The sequence below is a fragment of the Microplitis mediator genome, chromosome 2, assembly GCF_029852145.1.
Source record: "Microplitis mediator isolate UGA2020A chromosome 2, iyMicMedi2.1, whole genome shotgun sequence".
Classification (NCBI taxonomy): domain Eukaryota; kingdom Metazoa; phylum Arthropoda; class Insecta; order Hymenoptera; family Braconidae; genus Microplitis; species Microplitis mediator.
In genome coordinates, this window is record NC_079970.1 from 3549947 (window position 1) to 3570962 (window position 21016).

A 21016-nucleotide genomic window follows, 5' to 3' on the forward strand; every position below is an offset into this window, starting at 1 on the left:
TGAAAAACCACAATAATGATTTATGTATGCGTGGGTTTAAATAATTATTATTATTATTGTTCTTTTTTAAAGTCAAGCATACATACCATCATGTTACTAAAAATTTATAATCAATGCTACTGATGGATATTTATTTTCTGATACGTATTTTAACGTTATCACACTTATCTGTATTTACAATCGTGCATTCATTCATTTGCGCACTTACTCAATCAGTTTTTTTTTTATTATTATTAAGAAATTGTTCTTTTCCTTTTGTTACAAAGAAATTTTTTTTTAAACTGGTTAATTAATAATCAGAATTAATAATACTAACATTATAAAAAATAAAAATGTGTGGTACTTTTTACTGACATCATATTCTTATATATATAAATATAAATCTATATATATTTAGACATAAAGATAAAAATGATATTGAAATTACGTGATAGTATATTTTTTCTTTGTTATTAATAATTAATTTTAAATATTAATAATAATAATAGCAGATTTAATAACAATGCTGCGGATAATTACAATAAAATTCTTAAAACATTAGATGGTAATTTAATTATATAATACAAATTAGAAACCAATCGCGGAAGCGAACTCTCTAATTAACGAAATAATACAAAAATGATTGAATCTTAAAATGCAATTGTTGAAAAAAATCTCATACGCATAATTAAATTTTCTAATTGATAGTTATTAAAAAAGCGCGCCTTTAATTAGTGCGCAGTGGCCCACTGCACAGGTGGTCCCACGTAAATTACAAATTCACCTTCCGTTTATTCAAAAATTTTTATGTAAAAGAGAAAAAAATATCTGTTTTAAGCGAAACATGGGTACATACTATTAAATTTATAATATATAATAAATAGCGTCAGCTTTATCATCGAGTCCGTACTCTCTCACTCAAACAATATAATGTTTTTTTAATTAAATAGTTTAGAAGAGACAAACACCAGAGCTAGATGATTTCTGGGTGTCTGCTCGTATTTTCTCTATTATATATTTGTTTTTTTTATATACATTTTAAAATGTTGCGTATAGAAAAATGTCATTTATATTTATACTTTATATATAAATTATAATAACTACGTTAACGCGTTATAAATCCACCATTTGTTCCGTAGTTCTCTCTGCCTTAGGAGAGAGTGTAACAATTCAATCAAATAGACAATTGGTATTTTTTTTTTATTTTATTTTTTTATATTTTTCTCATCACTGTGAATCCGTGCGTGTCCGTAATTTTGCTCTCGCGGTCACTAATGGATTTGGTGGTTCAACTGCTGGCGGATGTTCCTGAAAAATACAAATATTTTATCAGATTAATTAATTTATTCCCAGTAATTATATTATTTTAAATAAGTCACCGTTAAATTTATTCATTAAATTAAAATTTTATACTTCATCGCATCGAATTAAATTAAATGAATAAAAAATCTCGATGAAGTAAAAAATAAAAATTATGTAGTCGATAGTTTTAAGTGGTGAAAAAAATTATATAGTCTACCATAAGTTGGATTTGTCGAGCTCTTTGTTCAAGTGCTCTCTGCAACGCCGTCCTTGGATCATCTTTATAGCTTTCTTCACGATTTCTTTCTGTTTCGCGTCTCATTGCTGCTTCTCGTTGTCTCTCTAGAGCTCTCTGAAGTTCACTTTTCTGATTAAGAACATTTTTACCTCTACAATAGTAAAAAAAAAATATTTATTATTGTATTTTATTACACAATTATTTAAATTTAAGCTGCTTTAAATAATAATTACATTTTTTGGTTGAATAATAACTCTCTGCGAAGGTCTTTATGATTATTGGATATGAGGCACGGGTTGTAAGGCTTACGGGGTAAAATTAGACCATCTGGACCCATGTGAGGAGCAGGTGGAGGCGGAGGTACTCCCATTATTGGGGCCATTTCTTCACCTAAACATAAATAATAAATATTAAGTAATACAAAATCAAATACTCATATATTTGTATATCTATATTTACTAAATATATATATACAAATATATGAAGTGATCGAGTACTAGTTTCCTGATCGGGAACTAGTTCTTTTGAATATTTTTAAAAAATTTTAAATTTTTAAATTTCCCGCCAAAAAAATTAAAATTGTATTAATGGAAATCTATATATTTAAAATGATATATATTAATAATAAACCTTGTAAATCATTTTCAATATAAATATGAGACGTCTCCTCATCTTGTTTAGCAAATTTACACTCAAGATATGCGATACGGGCCTTAACAGAAGTGTTTTCGCACATTTTTACACAGTTTACCGACACACTAAATGAAATACTGACTCACTCAGCATACCGGGCCGTTTATAATAAATAACTAAGTATTATATACATTGATATAGGGCTTCGTGTACTAATATAATAGAAAGAAGTGATGTACGTGGGTCAGTCAAGGCAAACTACAAGCGTGGGAGGAAAAGATTAATCAATCATCGTGGGGGTTTTATTGGATCTTTTTTTATCTCTACTTTTATTATTATTCATATTTATATTCTATGTAATTAACATCTATTTATACGGTCGGTACTTTGCTTGGGTGTAAATATGTCCTTCTAGCAAGTAAATAAATGAATATTTAATAAGAATCTAAATATAATCCAGCAAAAATTTGTGCGTGAAGAGATAATGTCTAACAGTAGCTCTACACCCTGCAGATAGAAAAGGCCAGTGTCTTATTACGAGGTTGATATGACATACAAATGTTACTCTCACTGTTGGAAATTAGCGGAGTAAATAAGGAGCAGATGACTGTTTATTTATTTAATCTTCCCGGAGTGAAATTCACTCCGAAGGGGAGTTTATTTGAATATTAAAACTACAAATCGGAGTCAGAGTGGATTCAAAAAAAGTCCAGATCACTCAGAAATCACTCAGCTGAAAAATCAAACTCCCTATTTACTGAGTGGATTTGAATTCAAATAAAAACTGTAATCAAAAAAAAATTTTAATAAAAACCTGAATCACAACGAATTCACACCCAATTTTTTAGTGCACAGACTATTAGAAATAAAAACTAGCGGAAATGTGTCAATTCTGCGGAAATAGTCAAATATCGATCCATTGGATCCTAGATTGTCAATCAATAAACCATCAACGCAAATCAGCATGAATACCAGATTTCATCCGTGATTGATTAAATGACATTAAGACCATTCCCAGACAGTGCCCATTTTTTTTTTAATTTTCAAAATAAGGATTTCAAATGTTTCATTTTTCTCGAAAATCTTTTGATCAGATTAAAATAATTGCAATGGAAAGAACGGGAAATTTATAGCTCTTGGAAATATCGTTTTATATACAATATATAAAATATAAATTAAAAAATATATATATATATAGCATTGACTTAATAATCAATAAGAGAAACTAATAATAATAATTGAATAAAAAATAATTTATTTAATTTTTTTTATTATTTTACTCTCGCAATGTCAAGGTAAATAAAAATAATGACATTTAACGTAACGCTTTCCCTCGAATGCTTTGATGCTAAATAATTTATTTTGTGAAATTTAAAAAATGAATTATTTTAAATATATTTATCATTTAAATTTAGTTATGGATTATTTTTACATACAAGAGTATACATTTTTTTATTTTTTTTTAATAAATGCTCTGATGGTTATCGATTGGTTGCAATATCATGGTGATGCGATTTGTGATAAATTGCGAGGAAATTGAAAATTCACCATTTAATGTTCGATATATTTTTTTTTATAGTCAATATTTTATTTTGCATAGACGCAGATATAAATTTATTGTGAATTTATAATAATTGAATAATAAATAGATAACGAGAGTTTATAAAAATACTTTAGAAAGTATTTAAAATATATTCCATTATTTTTTAACGTAGCGTTAAAAAATCGGCGGCTATTTATCGTAATATTTTATTGTTAAATAGAAAAAAAATAAAAGTACGGTCGTAAACTTTGAATAAAGTTCAGATAAAATGAAAGTGTTTAGTCTTAAATGATTTAAAAATCTAAATATATAAAAAGCTGGTGCAGGAAAATGATTTTGAAGATAATAAAAAATTTATAGACGTTTCAGATGATTCGTTTTTACGAGACAAAAGTGAAATTTAACGATAATTTAATTAAACAAACTTGGTCTATTAACTGCTGAGAGATATTTATAACTACATATTTATTTATTTATCTTCCTTTTCAGTAAATACTTGTGTCGATACACTTTCTCATGTCAATGTCAGTCTAGATTAAAAGATTATATATGGCAATATAATAATAAGACGTCTAATTATCCATTTATGCCGATTAAATAAATTAAATAATTAACTTTAATGATAATATTAATATTTAAATCACATAAATATGTAAATAGATTTTTATAAATAAAAAATAGCAGTTACGAATTATAAAACCGTGACTAAATAGCGTGAGAAATGAGAGAAGGGTCATGGTTTGAAGGTCGCGTTCATCTTTATATATTTTTAATATTATCATTATTATTTTTTTTTATCTTGTAACCACTGACAGGAACATGGGCATGCACGTTTAGTTCCTACACACGATTAAGATGTAAAAAAAAATATATTTATAAAAATAATCATGACAAGGGAACACAAGATATTCTGTGAAAAACTTGCGGAGTAAATCCGGAGCAAATGCGGAGCAGATGATTATTTATTTAATGATCTTGGAGTAAAATTTACTCCTGGGAGTTTATTATAATTTTTAAACTCCAGTTCAAAGTGAAATTGATTTCTTAAGAGAGTGGATTTTGATATTGAAACTCCGAATTAAAGTGAATGTGGATTTAAATAAAATCCAGACTTCAAAATCACTCCACAGCAAAATCAAACTCCCTATTTACTCCGTATGTACTCTAAAAATTAGTGGAGTAAACGCGGAGTAAATCCGTAGCGGACAACTGTTTATTTTTTTAATTTCCTTGGAGTGAAATTTATTCCGAAGAGGAGTGAGAGCGGATTGAAATGAAATCTAGATCACTCGGAAATCACTCCGTAGAAACAGCAAACTCCCTTTTACTCCGTATGCAGAGTGATGTTTTTTTTAAGCTCCGAAATTGTGAGTGACGGAGGGAATTTGAAATGCAAAAGTCCGCGATCACTCCGAATTGACTCCCAATTTTTTTCAGTGTACGAGTTGAGTAAATTGAAGAATTTAAAAATAAGGCGATGAATTTAAAAAGATTATAATTCTTTATAATGTTCGTAACCGGAACTTATAACGGAAGTCGTTGAATCCCTCAGTAAATTCCACCGACGCCGGTTGTTTTTCAATGCCTCATGTGTGACCCTCACAGGTCATGTCGTTTGAATCAGAGGTTCTTTTTTTATTTATTTTGTGGGACGAATTATAGTAATTGAAAGAATTGAGCTCATAAAACCAGGTCATTAAACCCACGGATTAAAAATATTTAAGCCCTACGATCTACGGTACGCAATAATATAATTATGTTAGATATTTGTTCATATATATTTCTAAATAAATAACACAGTAATAATGTATTTTATTTTTTATGACTCACCGTTTGTTGAAAACTCGCAGCTATCGGGGTCTCTCTTAAGGCCGTTAGTAATCACCTAAAAAAAAAAAATATAAATATAAATTACACATATTCTTAATTACAACTGCAATTATTATTGTGATAATAAATAAGTAATGAAAAAAAATACGGAAATGTTTGAATGTCAGCCACGTGGATTAATAATTTCTCGTAATATTAAAAAGAATATAAAAAAAAACATGAATCTTCTCTTTTATTATTTTTATATTTTATTATTTCACGGTTGGAATGATTTAAAAATCGACATGTCTAGTTATAATATCACTAACTTTAAGAGCATATAATATAATACGAAGTACGATTAGATAGGAAACAGGAACGAGAGTGTAAGGTGCGTTGTACGTTTAACTGATCGCTCAGATGGAAGAAACGAAAGTATAATTTAGATTTTATAAGACAAAATGCTATAGAATAACTCTACAGATCGCTCTTTTACTTATTTTTAATAAAAAAAAAATACTTTTAAAGTTTTTAGCTGTTATTATTATCATTTAAGTAAAACAGCGGACAAGCAACTTCGACATTTTAGTTAATTATGATCTTGGCTAAAAGTTTTTAGACACCAAGTTGATAAGTTTCTTCGAGTTTTAATGATAAAGTCGAAATACTCATGCTGATAAACTATTGAAAATTTATTATGATACTTTTTATATTTATTATTATTATTTTATAGATAAATGGATACTGTGTTACTGATGACTGAGTAGTTTATGAGTATCGTGAGAAATAAAAATAAAAAAAGAATATAATTATACATATTTGTCAAGAACACATGGATCGAATGGTTAAATAAATATGTACTGAGTATATTATATTGTGGGTGAGAATATGTAGTTCATATAAAATAATAATAATTTAGAAAAAAAGTCATCAAGTCCGGAAGGAAGTTGTGTGAGTGTACTAATATTTTTTTTTTTTTTATCAATGAAACTTATCGTTAGTTTCATATATATATGTATATATAATGATTTATTTAATATATATTTTAATAATAAGAATATTTAATTTTGCATGAAAAAGTTTTGGCGGGAAAAAAAATTTTCGCGGGAAATATAAATTATAACAGAGATATAAATTAATGTAGTGGTAAAAACTTTAATCAGTTATATATATACTTTATAATTAAAAAATTGCGAACTTTATTTCCGTTACATTAATAAATATAATAAAATTGAAAAAATGTTTGAACATAAAATAATTTCACTGAAGATTTAAAAATCAAATGACAGAGAAAAATATAAGAGTGATTAAGAAATTTACTGTGATGTCTTAATATTTAGATTATGGTGTTTAAGTTTCAGTAAATGAGTTAATTTATCACAATTATTATAATATTAATGTTTTAAAAATTTCATAATTTTTATCAACAGAAAGTAAAAATAAATTTTAGGTCACCGAATATTTAAGTCACTCAAATTTATTAGTAATAAAAATTAAAAATATTTGGTTTAAGATACTGAAAATATGAATCATGATTGATTCATTGGTTGATGACTTGAATATTTACATAGGAAACACGAATTATAAACTAACAATGACGTCAATCATAATTTATTTTTACTATACGAAAAATTTTAAATAAAATTTATTTCTCAACTGAGTGTTTAGTTTAAAAAAAAAAATAAGCAAACTGGGTAAAAAGATTTATTAAAGTATAATTAAAATTTAACTCATTTTATAAAGTCAGGCTGTCGCTTAATTCCAACTCGAGACTCTTCATAAACTCGCAATTAAGCCAAAAAAAACCAAACCAACTTGTAATTTTTTTTTATTAAAAAAAAATTAGCGCAATTAATTTTAGCAAAAAATTTATTTAAAACCATAAAATTTTAATTATTAATATATATTCAAATGACAACAGTAATTACGAATAAATTATGTACATTGCGTGCTATATTTAATTCCAAATGATATTGGCACATTTTTAATAAAATAAACTTTCACTCATAAATCCACGTACTTTTATTCAAATCCTTAAAAAAATAGTCACGTCAACGTTTAATTTCATTTCAAAATCAACAAATATATAAATAAATAAATATATAACGAATCGCTTCAAAAAACTTTCTACCTTTAGTAAATAGTATACTACTACTTGGTATATAATACAAGTAATGTCTGTAATTGTAGCAGCTCCAGTACTTGTGGTTGCAATACAAAAATATATATATTTATATACGCATTAAGTAATTTATGATACTGAATTAAGTCGAGGTTTAATAACTTTTGGATTTTTTTCAAAACAATAAATTACAAAAAAAAATATTTCAAATAATTGCGCCTGTAGTTTTAATTTCCTACATGCGCATATTTTTAGTTTTTTTTCTTGCAATTAATTAGTTAAAAAAAAAATTCAAATTCAAATTGTTGTCTGCTAACTCCAGGATCATGTAATGTCTGCAATTGTAGCAGCTCTAGTACTTGTGGTTGCAATAAAAAAAAACATATATATTTATATACGCATTAAGTAATTTAATGTAAAATAAAAATATAAAAAAACACCCGGAAGTAAAATAATATACCATAGTACTATAACCATACGCGTAACACTACCTAACTTATTATTTAATTTGAATAAATAATTTTTTACACAATGTAGTAATACACTATTAATTAGTGTACAATTACATCACTGTAATAATTTTTAATGCCAAGTATTAATAATAAAAAATAATTTTTTTTTTTTCTTTACCATTGTATTAAAAGTCAGTAGTTTATTTTAATTAGTTTAATTATTAAAGAAGTTATAAATAAAATTTTTAAAAATAAAAAAAAGTGTATCCTGGTGCGAGCGCACATGTGTATAAATGTTGGTGACACGAAATAGTTAACTTTACATTACATTACACCAGTTAGATATGTTTATATATCATGTGTGATGTATATGTATGTTATAATAAGGAAACCAGACGACTTACTCATCAAGTATGTGACCTATGTAATATAACGGGGTACCGCCCCTGAATGTATGTTGTTACCTTTTTATTTTTATTTTATTTCATTTTATTTTATTCAACTTATTTCGATGTCTATTTATCTACGGTCACTACTTCTTACATGTAATGTAGATATGTGCGCATGTGGATGTAAAATGTGCGTATGTGACATGTGTGTTGTAGATACGCACAACCGTAACCGTTCACGTCATTTATAGAAAAAGAAACAACGAGAAATGTCTGGTAGTCACAAGTTACACTACTGGCATATTACAGATGTCGTGAATCTTTGTGTATATTGGTAATGAATGTCATGTTTTTTATCTTAATGCACTGAGAAGGGGAGACGGTTAATTTTTTTTTTTTTTACTTGAGACGCAGAATTGAAATAAAAATGTGGGAACGAAATATAGATTTTTTTAAATTTTTTGTTAGTAGTAGTAGTAGAAAAAAAATAGAGCAAATTTGTATATATATTAATTTATGAGTGATGAGAAAAAGAGATATTATTTTTATGATAATTGAAAACAAAAAATTGAGATGTAAAATAAATAATGTTTATATAAAATGTCTAGTACTATTCAGATTGTTCATGGACACAATTTAAAAAAAAATTTAATAAATTTGAATTTGAAATATGTAATAATTTGTTATGAAAAAATATTTATCAGTAAATTCAGTCTGATAAATTATTAAATCGAATAAGCACATAAAGTATTAAAATTACCAATTAAAACGACAGATGTTTTTCATTTTAATATTCCCAGTACACTTATAGTCACTTAACTCCATAAAAAATTACACAGTGTCAAAAAATGATAATAAAAATAATTATTTAAATATTTAAAATAAATAAATAAATAATATATCGTCCACTTGTAATATTAACAATTTATAATAAATGTTTTAATTTAAATTTGTTTTGCGTATGTCCAACCAAGTACTCGGCTCAAGAGCATGTCAGTGACTGAATGTAGTCAGGAAAAACATGCTCCGAGTTTAACCACGAGGACTTTCACTCGCGCTCATAATAATCTGACAATCTGACTCAATCACCAGCAGCGCACAAGCTGCAGGCTCTACTCCCTGCACTGCACATCATCATTTATATCATTTTATTTCCTTAAATTATTACGTGATGATTCTACGAGAAAGACAAACTGTAGTATACATAAATATTTTTTTTTTACTCAATACTAATAATTTATTAATATATGTAATTTAATTGTTTGAACGGCATTCATATTCATAATGTTCCGTTCTTATTCACGTACAAGAGAATTCGCGAACAAGTCAATCGTAAATCCCGTCGTGTAATCTGCTAGATTATATACATCTATATTTGAATATTTAAATTTGCCGCGTGAACAATTGCGCGCTTTCTCTAACACATTAACAATTAAATAGATCAATGAAACAATAGTGTCAACAAAATAATATATATATATATATATATATCACTATTATTTATTTATTATCCAGCATTTTTTTCTCTATCACATTCAAGTTGACGAACGTTACAATCCTTGTTGCACTTGCGCAGTGAATGGAAAATTTGTCCAGATTTTTCTCTTAAACAAATGAAAATTTATGAAAAATGAAAACTTAGATTGCTAGATTATAGAATAATGCATCGAGCCTCGTTCATAATTTTCCGTTTAAAAATTTTGTTTGAGAGAAAAACTTTTACAAAAATTACTAGACACAGAAAAAGGATTTCTTGGCCCCAAGAAAATTTTTGTTTTCAATTTATGAAACAAAAAATTCTTTACGCCATGGAATTATTTTTTTCTGTATAGTCGCTCTTTAAATAAACATATTTTTAAATTTATAAAGTCTCTTTTTTTCGACTGTTTCAAAGCCAAGTTAACATAAGTCACCGCAGATCACGCTCAAGTGCATCGATTGATAGTATTTTCTCTCAACAAGAAATAAAAAAATTTTTAAATTCTAAAAGAAAAAACTTTCTGAATCCAGCGACTTGGAAGTGGCTGTTATTTCGTTTCCGTATCAACGAGCCCGCGAGAAACTTTCGTTTCTCTCTAATGTAATGACACTTGGCCGTTAAAATTAGCAAAATATTACGAGAATAAATAAAACCGTCGGTTTTTAAGAGTAATCATTTTTTTTTTTTAATTTATGATGGAAAAATAGCTAAAGCTAATGAACAATTGGTTATTTAATTACCGCAAAGTATGAAATAAAAAATAAAAGTTGATTACTTGCAATAGCAAATAATGAATAAAAATAATTAATTAACATTTAAGTGAAATGTTAATTAAAAATATAACCGATGTAATATTTCTCAATTTATTATATAAGTATTTATTAGATGTATAAAAATAAATAATGATATAATTGATGTAGTAATTGCAATTATTGTAAAAATAATTAAATATTTTTTTTAAAACTAAAATATGTTTTCCTCTTATTTACAAAAGTATATAAATTGTATGTAGATTCAGCTAATTCACTCGGTAGTTAATTATAATTAAAGTGACACTTGTATATGTCATTATTAATATACATATGAATTATTATTTTTTATTCACATCTGTATTAATAATAAGGAAGTGAACATTTTAATTATGACTTTCGCTATTTTTTTAATTACACGTTAGCATCAACATCTTTCACGACGATTAGATTTTAAGCCTGTCTACAAAGATAATAGAAGTGTAAAATAATGTGACTAAGTAATATATTACTTTATTATATACGACATAAAAAAACTTTCATCATTATAAAATTATAATATTTAGTACTAGTAGCAATAATTAAAAAAAAATTAAATAAATTTAAAAAGTGAAAATAAATATAATTATTGTTATAATAATAACTTTTGACTTCCTTATCATTGTAAAACCAACTGTCTCTTATATATTGTCTGTATATATATATATATATATATATTCTTGTGAAATCATGACAATGGAAAAGTTTTCAGTCTTTCAGAGCGAATGCCTTGAGGGCTAATTGATAATGATGGTAAAGTATCGATTTGTCTGCCTACGCTCTCACTGATAGAAATTTCAAATTTACTACAGTATATATATAATACATAGGTATATCTATAGGTATATATAGATATATTTACATAAAAATAAAAATATCATAGTGTCAGAACTTGCAATCTCCGGGAAATGATCAACTCAAGGGAAATTGAAGTCAACTGCCGTTGAAATATCGATTTATCATTTGATATTAAATTTCACAGCGTTTAATTTAAATACATAAGTTATGAATATGTTATATATATAATTTACAATTTTTAATTTAATTAATTATGTATTCAGAGTGCAATTTAATTTTGATTTTAATTCGATGAAGGAGCGGAAGAATTTTGAAAATTTCAGTTACTGGGATAGTAAATTTTGGAGATAAATATATGTATGTTTATATATTTAGTGAAGAGAGGTCTGTATTATTTCTGTTCAATTTAATTTGTACAACTCAACTGAATCGATGAACTAAACGTAAACGGGTTCTTACGGTATCTAAAAAGTTTTTCCACGTGAATCCACTGGTCATGACGAGTTGAGCGATTCTCTCAGTGGTTATCCGTTTTAACTATACGTTATTAAATAAAATATACATATGTAAGTATATATAAATATATAACACATGTATGTATTGTTGTAGATAGATATTTGTCGCGTAATTTACGGTTAGTACACGAGCAAATATTTCACACTTGAATAATTTTTTTACGCTTTAACGAAAGTTTTTTACACTCAATTGCGTCTCTTGTATATAATACACTTGTGTGGTTTTACCAAACAATAATATGTAAGAAAAAATAAATAAATAAAGATGTAGACGTGTATTGATATAGATATACACCGAAAAAAATCATTTCTTGCCGCAAAAATTTTTTTCTCGTCTGAAAAAAATTTTTTTTTTAATTTATAATGAAAATATTTTCTCGAGGTGACCAAGAAATTCTTTTTTTTTCTGTGTACAAGTACAGAGTGAATTATTTGGAGTGAATTTTTAATTAAAGAGACGAATAATTATAAAAAAAAATTAGTCAGAGGTATGCAATGCCGTCTTTCTTTTGAGGACAATACGGAGTAGTTATAGAGAAACTTGGAAGGTCTGTTATGTACATTTATAGTGCAATTTACAAGGCCCGACATAACAAGTAAAGCGAGACGGGAAACTTGTGTCGGGAAACATTGACTACTCGCGGACAAAATCGATCGTGTTGCACTGACTTGCTCTCGTGTGTATGACCTACAGAAAAAAATTTATTTTCCTTGAGTACAATGACATTCGAAATAATATATGGCTTGATGACACTAAACAAACCATACACGTCACCAGTTATTTTTAATCGCTCAATAACGTACTTCAATCATTATAACCATAACAATTTAATTAATATCATTATTATCATTTTTTTTATCATGACTAAAATGACAGCCCAAATAATTACTGCCTACAAGCGTCATCTTTCATAATCCTGATAAAAATTTTATCAGCCGCTGACCATTATTTTTTTCTTTAAATTCTGGTGATAAATTTGAATTGACACACTTTTAAAAAAAATAGTTTTATCGTCAAAGTTTATCGATATAAAAACTAGTTCAAAAAATATATATAATTAATATAATTGAATTAAATTAAATCCTTCAAACAAATAAAGCATTGTGTGAATAAAAAAAAAAGTAATTTGATTACGTACTGCAACAAATAATGCTGTCATTTAAAACTACGTAACAAAAAATAAAAACAAGGAAATTAATTTATTAACTATTAGGAAATAAACTCACTAGACTTGTTTATACGTCAATTAAAATGTACAATATATAAATAGAGCAGTAAGTACGTATGTAATTTAAATGAAATTATGCGTATATATGTGTTATATGTATATATTTATACTTAATCATTTTTATCAATTAATAAATAGAGATCAAAAGTGATTGGTGAAGTTTTATCTCAATAAATAATGAGTTTATGTCATGTAAACATTGCACCTAATGTAATATATATATTTATATATATATACATGTTAATATCTATAAGTGAATACTGTCAGTGTCGGTCTTGTAAAGTCTTAAACTGCGCGACATGAAACGGCACAAGGTCGAATAAATGCAATGTGACGACAATCGTTGCAACGTGACTGTATGTAGAATTTTAAGTACAAACTTTTATTGAAAAAAAATTTTATACTCTATATTTATATAATTTACTTGTCAGGATATTTCCATAATTTGTCTTCTCAATAAAAAAAATTAAAACTCGAAGCTATTGCAATTAAAAAAAAAACAATAAAATATTTTTTGCCCTTTGACCAATAGCATTCTTATTGTATTAATTTTCAGTGTATACTTTTCTTTCCACTTGACAGCATTCCTTAGCGATTACGATAAGTATACCAGAGTTAATACAAGAATAGACTCACGTAATATGCGCGTTTGCTGATAGGCATATACCGTTCGAAGAAAAGACCGCAAAAACATAACGAAACGAACCGAATAAAAATATTAAGGAGAAACACAACAGTATTAAGTATCAAAACCTTATCATATAAAATAATTGTAATTACAATAATAATTTTGTGGTAATGAAGTTTAATAAAAAAAGTTGGTTTTACTCCACGTGGTTGGATACTCAACACTCGTAACACCGTGACGTGGATTATTTTTATGTACACGTTGCAGCGGTATGCTATTTAAACACCAGTCAGCTGTGTGTTGGTTTGTTATAAATTTAAAAAACTTTGTAACCTTAAGTGCAGATATAAATTTACGGAGCAAAACTCTTTGAATTATTTTAAACAACGCGCGGAACTGAAGAAAGTACTTCTTGCAATGCAACTCTACACTGTAATACTTTTACTTCATATCGTGTATTCATTTATAGGTATATATATATATATATATATATAAACTTTAGTATGTATATATAGAGTATACAACAGTAATTCTATAAATCTCATGTACACAGACTCGATCACCCCACACTGCGTTAACGTCAGTTGTAAATAAAATGAAAGATTTAAAATATCAACACTTCTACTCTCGCTGAGATAAAATATACAAATTAAAATATAAATATATGTAGGAAAAATAAATTACTATATTTATCGAACGTACCTAATTACCAAAAAATTTAAATAGGATGAAAAATTCTTGGGAAAAAAAAAGCAACGACTGGACAGCAAATCGTAAGTTAACGTCTTGAAAGCCGCACGCAAACTAAACTGCGTTGTACAAAGAAATCCGTGAGGGATGAACCTGCATTGCCCGCAGGATCAAATGACGTAGATGAGGCTTGTGGACCCTCGAAACGCAGACAGCCCATACAGGCTCAAGAAAAAAAATATGTAGACAGGTCGAAAAGAGAGCTAACATGAATAGAGAGATGTGTTTCATCCCTAGGCGGAATAGAGATAGAGGACACAAAAATTCAGTGCATCATTCTTTTTCTGAGAAGACGATGATCCATTGTCCCTGGCATCCGGGTAGGGTCTTAATGACGCTTTTAAGCCCGGAGATAAAATTTTAAGATGTATAAAGTTTTAATATTCTAGGATATTTTACTGTTGTCAGGGTAGTTGTGGAAAAAAATTTCAAGCAAAAGACCCAGTACCCGATCAGAGAATTAGTACTCGACCACTCCATGTATTTGTATATATATTTAGTAAAATTCAGTAAATAGAAAAATACAAAACAGTGAACTGTTCCCTTGGTCTTCCTAATACTTGGTCGCGATTTGAAGTAGACTTGGAGTCAAATCCATTTTAAATCTCAGGGAAAATTCGATTTAGTTTTAGAATTTATTCCAGTATTCAAAAATGTTAATTTACTAGAGCCGACTTTAAGAAGACACTAAAAATTTGATATTCGCTCAAGATAAATCGGGTACTGTGGGTCTGTTATTTTAATAAACTTCTAGTTATTTTATAACTTAGAGAAATAATGAATTGTTGAATACATAATGAGCGGAAGAGATTGTATAAAAAATAAATGAATCGTTTATAAAGCATAAAAGTAGGGGATTGAAAACGGACATCAGAGATTCACACAGCGTGGCTCTATACAGCAGCTGCGTCATCTCTCATTGATTAACCCGACGAGATACGTCATGAATTTAATCCTCTCTCTCTTTCTATTCATATAGACGTCGGCCGCGTGGACCTACCACGCTGCTTTCATTTGCAACTAGACCAGACTACTATGCGTATACACTAGCCGGTGACATTCATACAGCAACCCCTCAGTACTACTCCATTATCTATGTATATCACTGTCACTTGAACTCGTCGGTCTCTGGCGCCCCAAAAATAATAACAGAAAGGGGTAAGACTTTTTAGAGAAAAGGCTTAACGAACCTCGAAAATTAAAGATAAAGGGATTTTAAATTTTAGTGTCTTTGGGTGGGTGCGTACTCTTGTGTATGGAGAGTTGATAAATATCAAGTGAGTACTTTTCGGAGTTTGAGAGTACGGTAGAGTATAAAATAACTTTTGGCACGGCCTGTAGCTTGAACGTGACCAAAACAAAAAAATCATAGCAGTATATATAGTTGTGAGGCAGGTGCAAGGGGATGCCCTGGCTCTGTTGGGATGCTGGTCGCGACTTGCTGGAGCTCTGTACTCAGTGCAAGAAGAAATGAGAGTTGAATCATGACGTGTGTGAGTGTATGTGTGTAGTAGGATGCATGTATGAGCAAATATATATTCATGTGTGTGTATGTGTGCGAAAGTGTGTGTGGGATCCAACTATATGTACAATAGTCTGATGAATAATTTGATAGCAATAAAATTTTCATTGTTAAACTATAAGCTGGAGAATAAAAATACACTCTTGTTTTCGTTTAATTTTCCATCAACCTCCGCCCTGTCTGAAATTCTCACGTCACCTATTGTTTAACGTTAATTTATATCCTCATTAGCACATGATTAACAACGTACCTCTTTAGGAGTTGTCCCGGATATCGTAGAGGATGATGATGATATTGATGATGGCGGTGGAGGTGGTGGTGGTGGTGGTAGTGGTGTTGATGCTGATGAAGATGATGATAAGGAAGGCACTTTTACTGCAGCGTCGTTCACAACACTTACACTCGCGTTGTTGTCTCGCTCACAACTGACCGTGGAGTCTACAACTCGGTTGCGAACGACTTCGGCCGTGATCGACGCCTCTTCCCACCTCTGCTGGTGTTGCTGATGCTTCCTGAAGAATTCCAGCTCCTCCGTTACCACTGCAGATACTTTTTCGGTCGTCATCGTGCCCATCGGATTGTCATTGCCGCCAATTTTATTATCATTGCCGGCGTCTTTGAGAATTCGCGGCGGATCTTGATCCCGATATGTCCTCCGCTGGCTCTTTGATATCTCGCACATCCTCTTCTCAACTCTCGAGTATTATATCCGTTCTGCTAGTTTTATTTAGCCTTTTTTTTACCCCAGAGGCTGAAGATCCCACGACGTTCAGTTGGAGAGCTACAGAGTCGATGTTGTAAACTCTTTTATTTTCCACGAACACCGACCTTTGAATGCAACGAGCCATTAGAATAATTGCCGGCTTGCGGAAAAAAATATTAAAACTCACTTCTTAATATAAATACATCCACATTCTACATTATTATTAAACTCATAATCTTACATTAGCGAATAAAATAAACTACTCAAGATGTTTTTTTAAAAATAAATTGACTACGACATCCAATCGTCCATAAATCAAGAAAAAAAAATATACATATTTAACACATCTAGTCAGCAAAAAACAAGTTTGCCAAAGGATGAAACTAAAAAAAATTAACACACATTCCCAGCAAAAAAAGGCGTGAAAATAAAGTAGAAAAAATAGTGGTTCCACAGTATACTATTCAGCTAACCCGATTGGAACCAGTCTTGAAATAAAATACCGTAAAAAATATTTTTAAAAAAATAAAATAAAATCTTTTCATACTTGTAAAGCGAGTGACACTTCTCAGCCGTGCGCCATATCTTTAAAAATATTTCCAAGAAGTCTGCTAATCCATGATGCTGATGCTCATAAGCGCTACGGAGGCTCTAAGGATGTAATTATCAGCGGAGATCTCAGTGACAGCAGCACAAACACACCGATCCCGAGTAGTCTTGAGTTTTAGTATGTGACAGCATAAGCAGCTACGAAGACGGGTAGCGGTATACAACAACAACCACCGTAGCACCATGTAATGCGTCATCGACAGGACATCTGTCGCCCCTTACTTGCATCCCTTCTTGCTCCCACTCGTTTAATTCAACCCTCCTGATGGTGATACTACGACGACGCTCACTCATAAAAACCATACTCGCTTCAACCCCTCTTGTACTTCCTGCTTTTATATAACACCCTGCACCCTGTGTGAAAAATATACGACACGGTGGGTCTCCACCTTGAAAATGGCCACTTTATGCGCCTGCGTAACCAGAACAATAAAGACATAAATACTTAATTTTATTTAAATTATCACATATTTTCATAAATTTATACTTTACCTTCTTATTATTATTGTTATTGTTGGTAAAAATTATTTGTTATTTTATTTATATATTTGATGACGTCAACATTTCAGCGGCTATAAATTTAAAAATTCATCGAGAATATTTTGAAATGCGATAAAGTAAACAAAGATAAGATAAAATAAAGTGCATGTAAATAATTACTATAAATTTTATAAAATATACTATTATAATTATTGGGATTTGTGTAGAGTAATTTAAAGATAATTTTACAAGAGGTTATTGAATATATAAATATGTATGATTATTTAAATAAATTATATGAAATTATGTCATCGTGAATACGATTGACTGATTTGCTGTTATTATTATCAAAATATTATTTTTTTTAAATTAAATTACTGACTGACACTGGCTGTGGCTCTGGATCCTCTGGATTGAATTTGAATGCTGGCGCCATCTTTGAATTTGAATGCCAACTGTCGATAGCAGTATTTCGAGACATCGATTATCAAATCGCTGGAGATTATGAAACGATAGCCCGAAAAGTTTAGTTTTTGATGTTCACTGCCTGGTTTTTTTTTTAAATCGAAAATTATAAAATAATTCATTCTTTTGGCGAGGAGTAATTTAACCAAGACACCATGCAGGCTAATTTATGGAGTTTAATGACGACAGTCAGGGTAAGTAATTATAATTTATTTTATAATTACGATTTATTTAAAGTCAGTGTGCAATAGGCTTCGGCTTTAACCTTCTTCGCATGTCTTTCAATATCCAAGGACGTGTTAATTAATTTACAAATTATTTTTAATTCAAAATTAAATTATCATGAGGATGGCTGATAAAATTTATCGATGGAGATTTAAATTTGAAATTTAAAATTATTTTTCAGCCTGCAAGCATTAAACGTGTCATCAACCCAACATTCTCAGTCTTGCAGCAGAGAAGGTACGCAAGTACGTTGGATGCCGATGTTGTGGTGATTGGAGCTGGTCCTGGTGGTTATGTAGCTGCTATAAAAGCGGCCCAGTTGGGAATGAAAACAGTATGCGTTGAAAAAAACCCAACACTTGGTGGTACTTGTCTCAATGTAGGATGCATTCCGTCTAAGTCACTTTTAAATAATTCTCACTATTACCACATGGCTCACAGTGGGGATTTAGCTAATAGAGGAGTCGATGGTAAGTCTGAGTTATCGTAAATAATAAAACACTTATCAATAAAAATAATGGTAATAAAAATAAGATAAATTTTATTACAGTTGGTGAAGTAAAACTTAATCTGGACAAATTGTTGGAGCAGAAAGATAATGTAGTAAAAGCATTGACCGGAGGTATCGCCGGGCTTTTTAAAAAAAATAAAGTCGAGTGGGTGAAAGGTCATGGTAAAATAACTGGAAAGAATCAAGTGTCTGCACTGGGTCCTGATGGATCAGTAGCCACGACGATAAACACAAAAAATATACTAATTGCTACTGGCAGTGAGGTGACACCATTCGGTGGTCTGGAGATTGATGAAAAACAAATTGTTTCATCAACTGGTGCTTTGTCATTGAACCCGGTACCTAAGCGGCTTATAGTCATCGGCGCTGGTGTCATTGGCCTGGAGTTGGGATCCGTATGGCAACGGTAATTTACTTTATCAAAAAATATGTATAAATATTGAGAATATTTATTTATTAATTGATAAATTTACAGATTGGGATCCGAAGTAACAGCCGTTGAATTTATGCCATCGATCGGTGGTGCTGGTATTGATGGAGAAGTGAGCAAAACGATGCAAAAAGTTTTGGCCAAGCAGGGTTTGAATTTCAAACTCAGTACCAAAGTTACTGGAGCTCAAAAAAGTGGATCAGAAATAAACGTTTCCATTGAGGATGCTAAAGATCCCAGTAAAAAAGAAACGTTGGTTTGTGATGTACTTTTAGTTTGCGTTGGCAGAAGGCCGTACACTCAGAATTTAGGATTAGAAGACATGGGTATTGAGAGGGACGAAAAAGGCAGAATTCCCGTTAACAACAGATTCCAGACAGTAGTTCCTAAGTAAGTTTATTTATTGATCACATTACAATATATGTAAAGACTTGAAGGCAATTAATAATTATTTTATTTTATTTAAAGCATTTTCGCTATTGGCGACTGTATCCACGGCCCAATGTTGGCGCATAAAGCTGAAGACGAAGGAATTATCACCGTCGAGGGTATCGCTGGAGGTTAATATTTTTTTTTTTAAATTAATTTCACGTAATTGAACATTTTTTAAAAATTGTACCGATTTATTTAATTAGGCGCCGTACATATTGACTACAACTGCGTCCCAAGTGTCGTATATACACACCCTGAGGTAGCCTGGGTCGGAAAAACCGAGGAGGACCTAAAGAAAGAAGGCATTGAATTCAAAATAGGAAAATTTCCGTTCATGGCCAACTCCAGAGCCAAGACGAACCTCGAGACCGAAGGTTTCGTCAAAGTATTGGCTTGTGAGAAGACGGATAAAATTTTGGGAGTCCACATGATCGGGCCGGGTGCTGGTGAGCTCATCAACGAAGCTGTCCTCGCTATGGAATACGGTGCCAGCGCCGAAGACGTAGCAAGAGTTTGCCACGCGCATCCAGTACGTTTTGTTTTTTAAATATATAAATTTTATAAACTGCGAATTTTATTTTTACATTATAATTAATATGTTTTTTTTTCCAGACCTGTGCGGAAGCTCTCAGAGAAGCTCATCTAGCCGCTTACTTCGGCAAACCCATAAACTTTTAATTAGTTCCTCATCTACTTGTGATGCAGCAATTGGCAAGTTAATTTTAGCTTGTGTCTAGTAGACCAAAATAAAAAATATAAAATAAATAAAGACAAATCAAAGATGCTGCACTTAATAAATCAGCCATTGCACCGTTTTTATTAAATATTTGAGGATTGTAAATACTAAACTAATTGAAAAAATATATACGTAACATCGTACCACTTAAGTGCGAGTATTGTATTTATTAATAAATAATAAATTTAAAAATTATTTAAAACATATATATGTATATTTGTCAAAAATTTAAATCCAACAAAGTCCTG

At 29.7% G+C, this 21016-nt stretch overlaps 2 protein-coding genes across 2 annotated transcripts; one reads left to right on the forward strand and one right to left on the reverse strand.

Moving 5' to 3' along the window:
* Positions 1 to 31: 31 nt before the first annotated feature.
* Positions 32 to 17902, reverse strand: LOC130663395 (WAS/WASL-interacting protein family member 3). Its single transcript, XM_057462584.1, has 6 exons — positions 17428 to 17902; positions 16428 to 17005; positions 5526 to 5580; positions 1753 to 1909; positions 1499 to 1670; positions 32 to 1287 (listed from the first exon to the last, which is right to left on the reverse strand). The coding sequence occupies exons 2-6, from the start codon at positions 16857 to 16859 to the stop codon at positions 1207 to 1209; spliced, it is 897 nt and encodes a 298-aa protein (XP_057318567.1). The 5' UTR covers positions 16860 to 17005; positions 17428 to 17902; the 3' UTR covers positions 32 to 1206.
* A 557-nt stretch (positions 17903 to 18459) lies between these two features.
* Positions 18460 to 20974, forward strand: LOC130663391 (dihydrolipoyl dehydrogenase, mitochondrial). Its single transcript, XM_057462577.1, has 7 exons — positions 18460 to 18628; positions 18841 to 19129; positions 19210 to 19576; positions 19646 to 19990; positions 20069 to 20160; positions 20236 to 20561; positions 20645 to 20974. Exons 1-7 carry the CDS (start codon positions 18590 to 18592, stop codon positions 20708 to 20710), a joined length of 1524 nt encoding a protein of 507 aa, XP_057318560.1. The 5' UTR covers positions 18460 to 18589; the 3' UTR covers positions 20711 to 20974.
* Positions 20975 to 21016: the final 42 nt, after the last annotated feature.

What these genes read in the sequence shown, in the direction of transcription:
- LOC130663395 (XM_057462584.1), bottom strand. Translation starts at nt 16,859, where the DNA reads ATGTGCGAGATATCAAAGAGCCAGCGGAGGACATATCGGGATCAAGAT. An exon ending in TTATTATTCAACCAAAAAAT is followed by an intron (nt 1,671 to 1,752) that starts GTAATTATTATT and finishes TTACTATTGTAG; the next exon opens with AGGTAAAAATGTTCTTAATC. An exon ending in CTCGACAAATCCAACTTATG is followed by an intron (nt 1,288 to 1,498) that starts GTAGACTATATA and finishes TGTATTTTTCAG; the next exon opens with GAACATCCGCCAGCAGTTGA.
- LOC130663391 (XM_057462577.1), top strand. Translation starts at nt 18,590, where the DNA reads ATGCAGGCTAATTTATGGAGTTTAATGACGACAGTCAGG. An exon ending in AGCTAATAGAGGAGTCGATG is followed by an intron (nt 19,130 to 19,209) that starts GTAAGTCTGAGT and finishes ATTTTATTACAG; the next exon opens with TTGGTGAAGTAAAACTTAAT. An exon ending in TTGGGATCCGTATGGCAACG is followed by an intron (nt 19,577 to 19,645) that starts GTAATTTACTTT and finishes ATAAATTTACAG; the next exon opens with ATTGGGATCCGAAGTAACAG.